The sequence below is a fragment of the Vitis vinifera genome, chromosome 5, assembly GCF_030704535.1.
Source record: "Vitis vinifera cultivar Pinot Noir 40024 chromosome 5, ASM3070453v1".
NCBI classification, from domain to species: domain Eukaryota; kingdom Viridiplantae; phylum Streptophyta; class Magnoliopsida; order Vitales; family Vitaceae; genus Vitis; species Vitis vinifera.
In genome coordinates this window covers 18,573,083-18,589,977 of record NC_081809.1, presented here as the reverse complement: position 1 = coordinate 18,589,977, position 16,895 = coordinate 18,573,083, and the positions used below count along the sequence as shown (strand labels likewise).

General features: G+C 40.3%; 2 protein-coding genes across 3 annotated transcripts in view; both read left to right on the top strand.

Moving 5' to 3' along the window:
- Window positions 1-12,628, top strand: part of LOC100253844 (uncharacterized) — a 33,041-nt gene extending 20,413 nt beyond the window's left edge. For both annotated transcript variants that reach the window (XM_059737004.1, XM_059737005.1), the window contains 4 exons: window positions 11,053-11,262; window positions 11,566-11,835; window positions 11,935-12,138; window positions 12,226-12,628. In XM_059737004.1, the coding sequence (XP_059592987.1) occupies window positions 11,053-11,262; window positions 11,566-11,835; window positions 11,935-12,138; window positions 12,226-12,384 (843 nt within the window). In that variant the 3' untranslated portion in view covers window positions 12,385-12,628. The remainder of the gene's footprint in view (window positions 1-11,052; window positions 11,263-11,565; window positions 11,836-11,934; window positions 12,139-12,225) is intronic.
- A 1,075-nt stretch (window positions 12,629-13,703) lies between these two features.
- Window positions 13,704-15,410, top strand: LOC100252147 (protein ELC). The gene has a single exon (XM_002271626.5). It carries the CDS (start codon window positions 13,871-13,873, stop codon window positions 15,146-15,148), a length of 1,278 nt encoding a protein of 425 aa, XP_002271662.1. The 5' UTR covers window positions 13,704-13,870; the 3' UTR covers window positions 15,149-15,410.
- Window positions 15,411-16,895: the final 1,485 nt, after the last annotated feature.

Sequence of the window (16,895 nt, the reverse complement as noted above, 5' to 3'; positions counted from 1 at the left end):
ACTTGATTTCCCTAGATTTTATAGCTGTGAAACCTTTGATTGGATTAGTTTTTACTCCCCCTGATTCGATCACTAATAGGCCATGACAGATGTGATCTCAAAGAATTTTAGGCCTTCATCAAATGGTTTTTCACAAATTTGTTACTGCCCGATGTCATTGTAGCAACTGTGAGAAGACTTGGCCATCCTGCACCATGCAAAGACCAATCTTTCCTTTCTTGACTTCATATAATCTAGGTTGCATTGAGCCAGAATGAGCTGGATCTATCTTTATTTATATTTTTGCTTTGTTTTATCCTCTTTTACCTTAGTACCTCCTGTGTACTTGGTTTGTGCTCCTCTCTTTGCTAGGCGTTTTTTTTTTTTTTAATTTACCTATCTAGTTGCCTATTAATGTAACTCTATCATGCTAAATTTAAGGACTTAGTGAAGGACTGATGGAGAAATACCCAGGCTGTCTGTTTGGAGGGCCATGGCTTCATACAAAATGTTCGGTCCGACAAAGTGGAGCTGAGACTCTTGGATAGAATAAATTTTGAGATAAGGGGGCAAGAGGTCCAGGTCTCAACCATCAAGGTTATTGGTTAATTTGTGTGTGCATTCTTTCAATGGGTTAACTCACTTGTCAAATGATCTTATCATTCTTTGAGTATCTTGGAAAGCAGAATTAGATGAAATTCTTTTGAGGGCCTTGACAAGCCCAAGCCATCAAAAGACATCAAAACCTTTGTCCACTGAATATCTTTTTGGAAAGTAGTACCCTCATCCATTTCTAAAAGAACCCTGCACCTATTCCTGAAATTTTTTTTTTTGATAAGTAAAGAGAAGTATATTAAAATGAAAGAGGAGACACCAAACTAGTGCCCTCTAGGTATACAGGGAGTATACAAAAGCAGCCCCTTGACTCTAAACCAAGGTAGCGGGCCGAAACCCCTACCTATAACTAAAGCCTAGCCACTCAAAAAAGCTAACAAGAGACCGCGGGCTCAAAACTATAAACACCCTAACCCATGACCACAAATTACATACAAAAGAATGTTTCAACCTTTGGATTGACAACACCTCATTCCCAAAAGCCAACAAATTTCTTTCCTTCCAAACTGACCAAAATATACATAAGGGGGCCATTTGCCATGCCTTTTTACGGATTTTCCCCACAAACGCTCCATGCCACCCAAGGAGAGTTTCCTTAACTGTACCAGAGAGAACCCACTCCACACCAAAGAGAGAAAAAAGAAGATTCCACAAGGCCCTTGTCATAACACAATGGAGTAAAAGATGATCCACCGTTTCTGCTTCAGCAAGACAAAGAAAACACCTATTTGCCAAAGAATAACCCCTCCTCTGGAGTTGGTCTAAAGTTAAAATTTTGCCCCAGGAAGCTTCCCAAGCGAAAACAGCTACCTTTGGAGGCACACACGCTCTCCAAATACCAACATAAGGGAACAGAGTAGAACCACCACGCTCCAAAGTAGAGTAGAGCGACTTGACTGAGAAAACACAACTTCTAGATGCTGTCCAAACCATCTTATCCTCGTTCTCTCTTTGCACCCTAAAAGCTTGGATTTTTAGCATAAACTGTTCCATCATCTCAATTTCCCAGTCATTAAGCGCCCTTGAGAAAAGAAGGGTCCAACCATCCCCTACACCATCTGGGTTCCACATTTCTGATACCCAGGCGTCTTTAGCCAGGGAAATGGCAAAAAGAGAAGGGAAGGACTCGTAGAGAGGCTCATCTCCACACCACTTATCCTTCCAGAATCTCACTCTCTGACCATTGCCCACACGGAAGGCTACACTGCTATACATACCCAACCACTCCTTTCTAATAGCTTTCCAAAGCCCTACACCATGCCACCCTTTTTCGCCCGAGTACACTAACCCCCCTCCTCTACACCATATTTGTGACTGATCACTTGCTTCCACAACGCCTCACTTTCAAAGGCAAAACACCAATTCCACTTACCTAAGAGAGCTTTATTCATCAACGCTAAGTTTCTTACCCTCAAACCACCTTTTTTCCTTTCCAGACAAACCAGATTCCACCTAACAAGATGAGGCCTCTGATCAAGAGCACCTCCCCCCCACAGGAAGTCCCTCTGAATCTTCTCCAACCGCATCCTTACTTTTCTGGGCAAAAGGAAAAGAGACATGAAGTAAACCGACAAACTGGAAAGAGTGCTCCGAATTAGGGTGAGTCTTCTCCCTTTGGAAATATACTATCTCTTCCACATAGCCAACCTTTTCCTAAACCTCTCTTCAACACTATCCCATACCACCTCTGATTTGAAAGGTGCCCCCAAAGGCAATCCCAAATAACTGGAAGGCAGACCACCCACCTTACAACCCAACTCTAGAGCCAAATCCTCTATATCATTCACCCTCCCCATCGGAATAAGCTCACTCTTCTCCAAGTTAACTTTCAACCCTGAGCAAGCCTCGAACCACATGAGAAGCCAGCTTAGATACGTCAACTGACCCTGAGACTCCTCACAAAACACCAAGGTGTCGTCCACAAAAAGCAAATGAGATATCAGAATCCCTTCTCCACCCCTTCCTTTAGCCCTCCAACCAGATAAAAAGCCCCCATTGATGGCCCTTCTCATTAAGCAACTAAACACCTCCATAGCTATCACGAACAGGTAAGGGGATAGAGGGTCTCCTTGTCTCAAACCCCTTGAGCTTTGGAAGAATCCGGAAGGAGAGCCATTTACAAGAACAAAGTATCTTACAGTTGAAATACACCACTCTATCCACTTAATCCATCTCTCCCCAAATCCCATTTGCTTTAGCACAACCAACAAGAACTTCCAGCCAACATGATCATAGGCCTTCTCTATATCCAATTTGCACATCACGCCCCCTTGATTGCTTTTCAATCTGGAATCCACAACCTCATTAGCAATCAAAACTGCATCAAGAATTTGTCTACCCTCTACAAAGGCATTTTGGGGTTCCAAAATCACTTTTCCCATAACCTTCTTGATTCTATTTGCCAACACCTTGGCGAACAACTTGTAAAGGCTTCCCACAAGGCTAATCGGTTTGAAATCTTTCAAATTTTCTGCACCTCCCTTCTTAGGGACTAAAACCAAGAAGGTTGCATTTAGGGATTTTACAAATCTGCCCCTTTCGTGGAATTCTCTAAAAAAGCCCATAATTTCAAACTTCACCACATCCCACCCAAAAAGCCAGAACGCCATTGTAAAGCCATCTGACCCCGGGGCTTTGTCTTTGCCTAGGTCCGTAAGAGCTGCTAACACCACTTCCTCCAAGAAAGGATTCTCCAACCCCTCAGCCTCACTGTTATCTAACCTCATAAAAGAGATCCCGTCGACACTAGGGCGCCACCCCTCTTCCTCCTGGTACAACTCTTGAAACGCCCCCACCACACTGTTTCTTAAGTTATTTTCCTCTGAATGCCAACAACCATTAACTTTCAACTTGGACAGCCAGTTTCTTCTAATATGAGCATTCGCCATCCTATGAAAGAATCTGGTATTATTGTCCCCCTCCTTCAACCACAACTCCCTAGACTTCTGCCTCCAGAAAATCTCTTCCTTTATCACCCAAGACTTGTAGGCCTTCCTTGCTCCATTTCTTGTTTCACAATCTTCCATATTTAAAGTTGCATATTTCTCCTTTTCATCCCAGTACTCAACCTGCTTAAGAGCTTCACCCTTTTTAGCCTCAACTAACCCAAACTCTTCTTTATTCCAAATCTTCAGAATATTTTTAAGGGCCCTCAATTTAGCATCTAAAATGTAGCTGGATGACCCAGTAAAATTTAAACTCCCCCACCACATCTTCATCTTGTCTTTAAAACCCTCCTCCAACCACATGTTCTCAAATCTGAAAGGGGAAGGTCCCCTCTTCAGCCCTCCTCCTTCTAGGAGGATGGGGAAGTGATCCGAGATAGGTCTGGGGAGAATGCCTTGCACAGCACCATTGAACAGATTATCCCAGTTATCCGTCACTAAGAACCTATCCAGCCTAGACTGGACCTGGTTATTCAAACCCCCTCTCCAAGTAAACGGACCCCCCCCTCAAAGGATAGTCCCTGAGTTCCAGATCCTCTAACACTTATGAGAATCTCCTCATAGAAGCTGTAAGACCACCTCCCTTGCTATGCTCCTCTAGAAACCTTACCAAGTTGAAATCCCCTCCCACACACCAAGGGTCACTCCATAACCCTTTAACTGACCCAAGTTCCTCCCAAAACTCCTCTCTATCACCACTACAAACCGGCCCATACACACCAGTGAACACCCACACAACACCATCCACACAATTTTTGAACCGGCACGAAATTGAGAACACTCCTTCCCATCCCACCAGCTCCACCAGCCTATTGTCCCAAAACACCAAAATACCCCCAACTGCACCCCTAGAGTTGACTGCTCTCCACTCTATATTTCTTCCCACCCCCATACTTCAAACAATCCCCGTAGTCATTTCTTTAATTTTAGTTTCCTGTACACAAACCACATCCACTCTCTGGGATTTAATAACTGACTTGATAATCCTCCTTTTATTCCTATCATTAGCCTCTCTAACATTCCACGACAGAATTCTTATCTTCATTTACACCCTGATCCTGAAGCCCCTCTGAAAATACCCGCGCTAGATCCCATTTTTGCCTTTTTGTAGCTAACAGTCCACTCCAACTTCTTGAGTTCCCTATTGGATTTTGAAGATTTTAAACTCGTCTTCCTAGTCACCCCTTCCTTGCCCTTTTGCTCAATTCTCCCCTTCATTCTCCTTAAGAGATATAAGATTTCCTCTTCGAAGCCTTCCGTCGGCATCCCCAAACAGTGACTGAACCTCGCAAGGCTGCTAGAACTCCACCCTTCCCCACTTCCCCCTTCTTCTATGTGACAGGTATCCTCTTCCTCACAAAGACTCATAAAAACCTCCCCAACTAGTACCAGAGCTAACTCCTTCCCTCTTTCAGCGTCACCCGAGTCCCGAAAATGTTCACTCCAGTCTCCGCAAGCCGACACGGCTCTGTTTCTCCCCATTCTAGTCTCATAACTACCCAACTCCCCTTCTGCTCCGAAAATCAACCCCTCCGAAGCCCCTACAGCCTCGGCGTTGCCCCAAAAAGAAGAAGAAGAAGAGTAGGAGTATCCTCGATGCCCCAACTCTGAAGGAGGAGTAGGACCGACATAATACCTAGAAGCCTCCTCCATCAGAGCCTCGTTGGTGACTCTCCATCCACGCGGCGTCAACTCGACGACAACTTCAACTTGGACAGCCATGAGCTCCAATTCCATCCCCCCTTCAACTTCTGCGGGAACCGACGAAGCCCTAGTCGAGGAGGACTGCTCCACAAAACCCATACCAGAAGTGGGCTTAGAAGTCCCCCCCCCCCCCCCCCCAGCCTGCCTTTTTAGAACTAACGGGTAGTGGGCCTTTGGCCCAAAACAATTCCTCACTTAAGCCCAAGTCTTCATTTCCTTTTAAAACCTGCCCCTTATCTTTTCTGGGCCCAGACCCACTAATAGAAGGGCCCAAATCACCTGCAAAAGGCCTCCTTCCCTCTGCCGCCTCTACACCTGCCGCCTCACCTTGCCAGTAAGAGGAAATCTCTTGAGTTGGCGTGTCTCCTTTGTGGAGAAGAATCGGAAGAAAGCTTGGAGGGCCGCTTCATTGTGCATGTTTTAGAATGGAAGGAAAAAAAATCAAAGATCTAGCACAATTTGATCAAATAATCAAATCTTCTTTTATGTATACCTCTTTGGATTGGGCTAGAGTGTACATAGATGACCGTTATAGGCTTTATAGATTGTTTGAGCTCTAAGTAAAGAGAGAGAACTTGTTTTTTGTTCTCTCTTCCTTTTTGCTTGCTTTGGTTCTAACCATATGCATTGTGTGTACTTTTGTGCGTCATTTGTTAGTTGTTTTTAATATATTTTTAGGCTTTATCCATCAAATGGAAATAAAATAAAATTTGGGGAGCAATCTTTATATTTTTTTTATTGGTAAACAAATATAGCATTAATAAAGTGCCCAAAAGGGCACACCAAAGTAGATAGGATGTACACAATAGTCACTAAAAGGTGTCAAAAAAGGATAAGCAAAAAAAACTACTCCCTCCCTCCCTCAATAAGAACCCAACTAATCAATGAAGTCAAGTAAGAACATTGGGTCTTCAACTATATACTACTTGGTCGAAGACAACAAGTTACAAAGAAACAAGGTTTTAAGCCTTTGATTAGAAAACTCCTCGTTATCGAAGGATCTTCTATTTCGCTCTTTCCAAATTGTCTAAACGAAGCAGAAAGGAGTTACTCCCCACTCTTTTTTCCATTTCCTTCCAACAAAGGAGCCATGCCACCCTAACAGAATCTATCTTACAAAGGAAGGAAATACCCAACAAATGCCAAAAAGGTAGAATAAAAGCTACCACAATATTCTTGCCTTGCCACGATGTATTAGAATATGATCATTTGACTCCTAGATATGATAGAAAACATCTATTAGTCAAGGCCCAACCTCTCCTCTACTGCTAATGTAGAGTTAGAGCTTTTCCCCAAGACGCCTCGCAAGCAAAAAAGCTCGCCTTCAGTGGAACCCACACATTCCAAACAACCCTTACTAGAAAAGGTGTTGATCTCCCAGGCTCTAGAATAGGTAAAGAGAAAGTTTTAGTTTTTGTCTCTAACCAAATCACCTTATCCTCTCCTTCCCCATTCATCACCTTATCTTACAGCCTTGAAAAGAAACATTCCACAACCACAATCTCCCAACAATTTCGACGCCTAGAGAATTTAGGAGTCCAAACACCCCTTTTACTAAATTGAATCCATAAATCCGCCACTCATGCCTCTTTTGAGTTAGTAAGGCAAATAAGGAAGAAAAAGAAAGTCATAGGCTCAACCCCATACCATAAATCCTTCCAAAACTATAACCTCCTCCCATTGTCCATAGAGGAGGAGATTCTACCGTTAATGATCTCCCCTAACCTCCTTATAGCCTGTCATAACCTAACTATATACCCATCTCTCACTTCCTTGTAAGACAATCCCCTTTAATCTTCTCATATTTACCACAAACAACTTGCCTCGAGAAAACCTCCCTTTTCGTTGCAAAACATCAATTCCATTTGCAAAGTAAGGCCTTATTGCAAAACCCCCCTTTCTCTTATCTGAACAAACAATAGCCCAGTTCACTAAATGTGACTTTTTGTCTAAAGATCCACCACCCCATAGGAGGTCCCTTTAAATATGCTCTAACCTTAAACTCACTATCCTCGACATCTAAAACAATGACATATAGTAGATAGGCAAACTAAATGAAGTGCTCCGAATCAAAGTGAGTCTACCTTCTTTGGAAATATATTGTTTTTTCTACATTGCCAATCTTTTACGAAACCTCTTTTACACCCCATCCTAAGCCGCCAAAGAGTTATAAGGGGTGCCTAAAGGAAGCCTTAAATAAGTGGCCGAGAGCTTGCCCAACTTGCAACCTAATTCAAAAGCCAATTCATCCAAATTTTGCATCCTCTCCACTAGAATAAGTTTGCTCTTGCTCAGATTTATTTTCAAGCCTAATATGACCTCAAACCATATAAGTAACCAACTTGAATGGGTCATTTGGCTAACACAAACGAATATAGTGATAGTGCCCCCCTCCCTTCTTTCTTGGAAACCAATACCAATAATGCCGCTTTGAGATTTTTTACAAATCCAATTGCTCATGAAAGTCATTAAAAAAGCCCATCACCTCTTCCTTAATAAAGTCTTAACTAAACTACCAAAACGCCATTGAGAAACCGTTTGGTGCTAGAGTTTTGTCCCCATTTAGATTTGAACGGGCATTGAACACCTCATTCTCTAAAAAAGGCTCCTTCAACTTTGTTGCATCTTGCCAATTTAACATGCCAAAATTCGTATCCCTAATACTAAAGTGCCACTCCCCTAGCTCTAAAAAGTGGTTATGAAAAGCCCGGACAATCCCCTCCTTGATCTCAATCTCCTTTGTTAGACAAACCCCATTAATTTTGACCTTACCAAAAGAGTTCCTTCTTCTGTTTGCATTTGGCATTTTATGAAAGAAATTGATATTTCTATCACCTTCTTTTAACAAAACCTCCCTTGATTTGTGCCTCCAACTCATTTCTTCCATAAGTGCCCATTTACGAAAATCCAACCTTGATTCCTCTTTAGCAACCACCTCATCTGGAGATAAAGCCCCCAAACTCTCTTTAGAATCCTAGAAATCCACTCACTAGAGAAAGAGCCAAATTCTTTCTAACTACCATGTTGCCAAAAACCTATTTGTTCCAACTCTTCAAATTAAATTTCACCATTTTCAATTTCTCTGTCAGTATGAAGCTATAAGAACCCCTAAACCTGAACCCCATCCACCATCTCTTCATCATATCTTTGGGTTCTTTCTCGTTAAGCTACATATTTTTGAATCTAAAAGGAGTAGTGCCTCTCCTCAAGCCACCCTCATCTAAAAAAGTCGTTGAATGATTTGAGACAAGTCTAGGTAAAATACATTCAATTTTATTGCTAAAATGACCTTCCTACCCCTCTGAAATCAGAAAATGATCTAACCTTGACTGGGGCTGGTTATTTAGAACCCTACTCCAAATAAATCCCCACCCCCCCCCCCCCCCCCCCCCCACAAAAAAAAAATGCAAAGGAAGATTTCTCAACTGAAGGTCCTCAATGACTTCTAAAAATATTCTCATGGCTTTCTGTCACCACTCCACTCCTTTTTTTTTATAAGTAACACCACTTCGCTCCCCTTGTTAATTTATTACTTGTTGTTTCAAATAAAATTCTATAATAAGTTCTTTGGATCATTGTTCTTTTTTCATTACCTTCATCTTGTTTTAAGTATTTCGAACTTAGGAATTTCTTCATTTCCATCCAGTTAGGAAGTTTCCTAAATTGGGTAATTTTTATAGCATGTCTTTTTGAAATGGAATTTATTTATTTATTTTGATAAAAAAAAAAACAAGAATGCATTAGAAATGGATAAAGTAAAAACATGAGAAGGACATGGAATCCTCCCTAGATTTTGACAAGCTAAACAAAAAAATAAAGATTGACCTACTCCAGTTTACTAATAAGACCTATACATCTATATAGAACCATAAGAGGGAAAATAGTACAAAACATCTCAAACAAATTGAGGTTTTATACATTTAAAAATCCATGAGGGATAACATCTTGATTGGATATGACTACAACAAATCTCCTCTCATTATCCAAACTCTTTTGAACCATACACCGAATGCTAGTCAAGCTTAACATTGAGAGGTTTACCCTTGAATGTCATGATACAAGAGGCGTACAAAGATGAATATAAATGAATTAGATCCCAAATTGTCTTTGAAGTCTTCCACTTGTCTTAAAAAATCCTAGCTTTACTTTCCCTCCACACAAACCATATCAATGAAATACAAGCAATTTACAACAAGGCTTTGCTTCTAATGGAGCTTTATAAGCCCCTATATGAGATGGTCATCATATTACATATACTCCTAAGAGGAACCAAATCCAAACAAGATAATATGAATAGCCTTTGTCACTGGCCCAAAGCCACGGGGCAGTGTAAAAAAGCATAGTTGACTGTTCCTCCACTCTTTGAGCACAAAATGCACTAATCAGGGCTAAGGATTTTGTAAGATCTTAATTGTATCATGTCACTAGTGTTTTCCTCCTTATGTGCACTAACTAAGCAAAACTTTGACTTGAGGTGGGACTTTAGATTTCCATAAAAATTTAGTTGTAGAGAAAGGAACTATATCTATATAGGATTGGACAAGTCTAAGACTTACTAAAATAAATCTTGAGAAAGATGGACCTTGCTCTTCTAGAACAAATGATGACAAGTGTACATAGGTGAGAGATGAGTCTTTCAAGATCCTTTATTTCCAAGTCATTGAGGTTACGACAAAAAATTTAGGTTTCAAGAAAAAAGTGAAAAGAAGCCAAGGATAGTTGATATAGGAAAATTTCTAACTGTGACAACTCTAAAAGGTCTAGTAAACTAAGAGCACAATGTTCGATCCCCCCACCACAAATCTTCTTGAACACAATTTTTTGCTTCATTGCTTGCCACAAAATGAGTAAATTTGGAAAAATCTTGAAAAGCCTATGCAACAACCTTCTAGGGAGATTGGTGTGACTATCTAACTAGAATGTTGGTGTCCCATCCGTTGGGTTGTGTCCTTCGATGCTCAAAATAATAATATGGTGCCTAAGAGTAGAACTTTTGCTTAGTGGATCCCTCTAGTTCCTGTTTAGTTCCCTTTTATTTGGAAGTTCTTTCTTCTGACATTTGTGGAGTTGTGTATCTGTAGTTTTCCTAGATCTTGTGAAGTGGAGCTAGTGGCTTCTATGTCGTTAGTTGTTGGTATAGAAGGATGTACCATTGAGTGTTTTCTCAGGGAGCTAGAAGAAAGCTGTCAACATATAATGAACATGTTATGAGCATAGCAGAGCTCAAGCCCACTTAATGAATCAACTGGACCCTGAAACTGTTTATGAGCCTTATCTATTTTTTTATATTCAAGAGCCTAGGCTGCAAGATATGCAGATTTGGCACAGCCTGACTCTTTTGTTGCCCTTGCTACTTTCTTTTGATCTTATTGTGTCAGTGATGGTAGACTTTGAGTCGGCTTAGGGTTTTGCATGCATATTGTGAACTTCTCTTGGAAAGGCCACCAATATGTGTGAATGACGTGTTTTTCTGAAATAAAATTTTTGTTTTTCATGCTTCTTGGTGCAACTGAAGTTTTTGCTCCAATAATCCATTCTCTCTCTCTCTCTCTCTCTCGGTAACAATTTCCACTATTTGAATTTATTTAAGATATTGATTTTAAAAACATTGAACCACAATTGAAGGACCTCTCTTTGGAATTTTAGCATATGGGAATATCCTTAAAGTCTTATACATGATATTTTTGCAGGTGGCTTCTTTTATTTCTTTTATTTTTGTTGTCAGTGAATATCTTCTGTTAGGTTCTGTAGTCTTTTTTTTTCCCCCTTTTTGGGTTTTCTTTTAGCCGTGAATATTGTTCCTTCTCAGGCAACATTTAGGATCATTGCCACTGCAGTTGTCTTAGAGTTCAATCATGCAGCACGCTTAGTAAAGAAGATCAAGCTAGTTGGTGAGCCCTGCAAAATTTTCAAGAAGACAGCACTTATAAAGAACATGTTTACTTCGGATCTTGAAATAGCTAGGTTTGAAGGTGCAGCAGTCCAGACTGCTAGTGGTATCCGGGGACAGGTGAAGAAGGTATGCATCTTAGAAACAATATGTTCTTCATTTTTTACTTTTGCCCTGTTCTATTGGTTTCTATCTCTTGCTTTTGCTTGTATCTTGTGTTTTAGAGTTTCCAAATTGGGCGTGTTTATGCTTTTATAAGCACAATTACAATCGTTTTTCTTTGAGCGCCATTTGTTTGTTTAGCATGTAATATTATTGGGGAATTTTTTTCCCAACTGAAAAAAATTATGGGCATTCCAATAAGTTTGGGCTTTTCCTCTACCATTGAAAAGTTTATTGGTAGTTTGAATTTAATGTCAGTAATCTTGGCAGGCTGCAAAAGAAGAGCTTGGTAACCAACCCAAAAAGAAAGGAGGACTTCCTAGAGAAGGGATTGCCAGGTGCACATTCGAGGATAGAATATTGATGAGTGACCTGGTTTTCTTGCGTGCCTGGACTGAAGTTGAAGTTCCTTGCTTCTTCAATCCATTAACAACAGCCCTGCAACCCCGTGATCAGACCTGGCAAGGAATGAAAACTGTGGCTGAATTAAGGAGAGAGAACAAACTTCCCGTTCCTGTTAACAAAGATTCACTCTATAGGGTAAAATTTCTGATGCTCTCAGGACACTGGTTAAAATTTTCCCTCTTGGACATTGTTTCTTAATTCATCTATTTGCTTGTTTATTGTTTGGTATGGCAGCCAATTGAAAGGAAGGCAAGGAAGTTCAACCCGTTGGTTATCCCCAAGTCATTACAGGCGGCTCTCCCCTTTGCTTCAAAGCCCAAAGATATTCTAAAACGAAAGAAGCCTCTTCTGGAGAACCGAAGAGCTGTTGTTATGGAACCCCACGAGCGAAAAGTCCATGCTCTTGTTCAACACCTTCAGATGATTAGAAATGAGAAGGTATAATTGTTAAATTTGGAAATTTTTTTTGGTTGTTTGTTTTCAGTTGTCAATAGAGGTAATGAGTTATGGGTTTGATGTTCACAGATGAAGAAGCGAAAGCTGAAAGAAACAGAAAAGAGGAAAAGATTTGAAGCAGAGAAGGCCAAGGAGGAGCAGGTGTCGAGAAAGCGTCAGAGAGAAGAACGAAAGGAGAGGTACAGGGCACAAGACAAACAGAGTAAGAGAATCCGAAAAGGCCCATGAATTAATTGGTAATTGATTGGGAACTATCTTCTCCATCCCAATTTTAGGAGATATTTCCCTCATCTTTAATATATGTTGTTTTTGTGGATAATTATCATCAAGGGAGGAATATGGTTAATTTGAGACCATTAACTCACCTAAAATTGTGAAGTTTTGAACTTTGAATATCATCATTTATTATATTTTTGAAGTAATAGTTTATCCAACCCCTTCCCTTAATGCAACTCACTTGTTTCTCTCTTAATCTTTTGTAAATTAGCGTCCCGTCCCATCCCATGTTACCACATACTTTTCATTCATATAGGGTATTATCTTTTGTCATCTATGGATTACTTAGAGTCCGTTTAGTAGTGATACAAGGAAGCACTTTTAATATTTTAAATATTTCAAAATTTTTATCATTCAAGTGTTAAAATTATTAAAAATGTTTTTTAGAATTACTCTCAAACGTGCTCTTAATTGAATTTCAAAGTTCCCTCAATCATACTTTATAGATTGAATTATTTGAAACTCATCGCCCATAACACTTTTTTATTGGGTAACTTAACCCCCCAAATTCTGCTTTTTGATTTTGGAAATCAATAAAGGGTTTTATTTCCCTTTTTTTTTCTCCAAAAGAAAATAAAAACAAATCTCAAAATAAAAGTGACGGTTTTTTTTCCTTTTTTTTCTCCAAAAGAAAATAAAAACAAATCTCAAAATAAAAGTGGCCCGTCATGTGTTTAATTGACTACAAATTTATTTGGACTAAATACCAAAAGGACATATACTTATTAGCATCTACACTTGTTTTCACATCAATAATGGAACACCTTGTGCTTCTTAATGGACATCTTATCTCAACACCTTAAGAGTGCAATTAATCGCTTCTAACTCTACTTTGAATATAAGTTAGACTCTTAAAAATAATAATCTTGAATTAACACATGTATTTTTCAACTTCATAGGCATGTTCGTCAAAGTGTTTAAATTATAATATATTTTTTTAAAAATAAAATAAAAATCACTAGAAATCGATTGAGTGCACTCCAAGGCCTTTGAAGGCTCTAATGTAATTTTTGCTTCTCAACATATTTTTGTATAAACATGCCTAATATATTACCATTAATCCCATGAATGTTTACCTAAATGATCATGTGTCTCAATGACTAGATAATCCCATCAAATGGATCCAGTAATATTGAAAATAAAATTACTAATCTAAATTAAGTAATTTAGCTTGAGGCAAATGCGTTACATATGGCAAATCTCAAAGGAAAAGGGAAAAGTAGAGGCAAGGACTTTATTTATTTATTTATTTTTATTTTCAAAATTAAATTAAAGAAGAAAAAAGGTATCCGGCTGCACCGCCACCCAGCAGATTTGTCCAAGCCACCAATATTACCAAATTCCCTTTCTTGGACAAGTGTTGCAGGGACCTTGGGAATTCCCATTTCTCAACTCTTTCGTCTGCAGCAAATCCCTCTCCCTCTCTCTGCTGTTGCGAATGGGAGGCCCATCTCCATCTCTATCTCCGTCTCCATCTCCTTCCCCTTCTCCGAATCCACAACTGACCCAACAGTGGTTGAGCTCCGTCCTCTCACAGCGAGGCCCATCAGCACTCCCATACGCTGAAGACGTCAAATGGCTCATCCGCCAGCACCTCCTCTCCCTCTCCGAAAACTACCCCAGCCTCCAGCCCAAGACCGCCACCTACACCCACAACGATGGCCGCACCGTCAACCTCCTTCAATCTGACGGCACCGTCCCCATGCTCTACCTTGATGTCACCTACAACATCCCCATTATCATCTGGCTCATGGAGTCCTATCCTCGCCACCCCCCTTGCGTCTACGTCAACCCCACTCGCGACATGGTCATCAAGCGCCCTCACTCTCATGTCAACCCCTCCGGTATGGTCTCCATCCCCTATCTTCACAGTTGGGTCTACCCCAGCTCCAATCTCGTTGACCTTGCCCGCAATTTGAGCCACGTCTTTAGCCGCGATCCCCCCCTCTACTCGCAGCGCCGACCTAATCCTAATCCTAACCCTAACCCTAATCCCAATCCTAATGCCAATTACAATTTTACGCCTAATCCCATGATGGGAGCTGCTCCCACCGTGCGCCCGGTGATTCCGCCCAGGGCTTATCCCCCGTCTCCCTATGGCAGTGGAAGTGGCACTGGTGGGGGCCGGATTCCGCCATCCCCACAGCGGCACACGGAGGACCCTAACGAGGTTTTTCGGCGAAATGCTGTTAATAAGCTAGTTGAATCGCTGCATGCTGATGTTGGGGTATTGAGGAAGACAAGCGAGGCGGAGATGGAAGGGATGTTCGGGGCGCAGGGGGTGTTGAGGCAAAGGGAGGAGCAGCTATCGAGGGGTGTAAAGGAATTGCAGGATGAGAAGGAGGGGCTGGAGCAGCAGTTGCAGATGGTTTTGATGAATGCTGATGTTCTTGAGGCATGGTTGAGGGAGAATGAGGTTAAGTTGGGTAATATGGGAAATCTTGATGTAGATAATGCATTTGAGCCTTGTGATGCTCTTTCCAAGCAGATGCTTGACTGCACTTCCTCCGACTTGTCTATAGAGGACACAATTTATGCCTTAGATAAGGCTGTGCAAGAGGGATCAATATCATTTGATCAATACTTGAAGAATGTGAGATTGTTGTCTCGTGAGCAGTTCTTCCACCGGGCTATGTGTGCAAAACTCAGGGCTGCACAGATGCAAGCTCAGGTTGCTAGTATGGCTGCTAGGGTGTCATCACAATATGCCATGTGAAAGCCATTGCTTGTTAGAATCTTGATGATTTGTTATTGTGGAGTTGGAGCCTCTGCACAACAAGGTTGTTTGATATATAATGACCTTTTGGGTATCTTGAAGAATGATGTAGTTTGTGTTGATAGGGAACGAAAATGGAGCTTTCTGTTGAAACATGTTATGGTTGAATAATTGATGTGCCAGAACTTTATCTTTGATTGTTACATATGAATTCAATATATTTTCATGTTCTTATTATAAGATCATTTAGTTCATTTGTGCATATCTACTTCTATTTTCTTTGTTACTTTGCCCCCTTTGTTTTACCGTCAACCATTATTTTCTTTGCTGTGTTAAAGACTATTGTATTATCAAGAAAAAAATTCCACATGATTAATAGGTGTTGTTTGGTAAATGGCTCTGGTTGGAAACTCTTTCATAGTTCATTGGAGATAGAGTAACCATTTGTGCTCCCTTTTGTTCATTTAGTTCATTGGTGCATGTCTACTTCTAATTTCTTTGTTACTTTTCCCCCTTTGTTTTACTGTCAACCATTATGCTGTCTTAAAGACTATTGTATTATCAAGAAAAAAAAATTCTGTGTGATTAATAGGTGTTGTTTGGTAAATGGCTCTGGTTGGAAACTCTTTCATAGTTCAATGGAGATGGTAACCACTGGACAGAGGGTGAGGTTCTAGTCCTTTTATTCTGCATTCAAAGATGGCAGATTCTCGGCAAAGATTTAGTGGAGTAGAGTAGAGGTGAGGTAAAATTTTACCAGGAAAAAGAGATGTATTCCATTTGATTTTGTTATCATATAAAGATTTACTCATATAATGAATCCCATCTAGGAAGCCCTTTAATCAGTAAAAATTTGATCTCCTTGTTCTTGACTCTCTTTAGGCATCATACCTGAGTGCAGTATGTTTTTGGTGTTCTTGTGCTCAAGCATTGATGTACCACCTAAGGAGATTGATGCTGGAAACTTTTGAAAGAGTGTCTGAAAGTCAGCATTTCTATTTATCATACTCATGTCATTGCATGCCAATTGGAGTGTTTATAGGTCCATGACTCTGGTTGGATGCTGGGAAATAAAAACTCCCTTTTTGATCCTGTGTGAGGCCAATCTTTTCCACTGTACCATGTATCATGTATGAAAAGGGTTTGAATTTGACAACTTATAACTTGCTTGAGTTGTAGTCAGGTTCTTAGATCTCATGGTGAGGTGTATCTTCTTGATTACCTTTATTTTTAAGGGGCTCTGCTCAACATGGGCTGGGCTGAAACTATCTGCCTAAAGTTGTGGGAAACATTAATATCAGTTTTAGTTCTCTTTGTTCACTTTATATAACCTACTCTTTCCTTTGCTTTCTGTACAAATTCTTGATGGAGCTATTCAAGTGAATGTGAGTCACAGCAATCATGATTTTTCATTTGGGCTGAAATATCCAGGACATCACAATCCACTTGATGGGATGTTTGGGTTCTGCATGAGACAAGTGGAGCATGCAAATATTTATCTAAAGGTTTTGACTTTTGGGTTTTCTTTGGATAATGATATAGAGCTGTTTTCTATCTTGACCTTTTTAAAGGTAGACTGAATAGATTTTGTGTACTTATTTTTTTAAGAAGCTTGCTTTTGCAGGGCTCATGCCTACGAGTCGAATAATTGAATTGTGGTTTTGCTGGAGTTGATTGGTGGGTTCTGAACGAAAATCATTGTTGATGGAACAATGGTAACTCTTTTTAGTTTCTGAATTGCAAACTG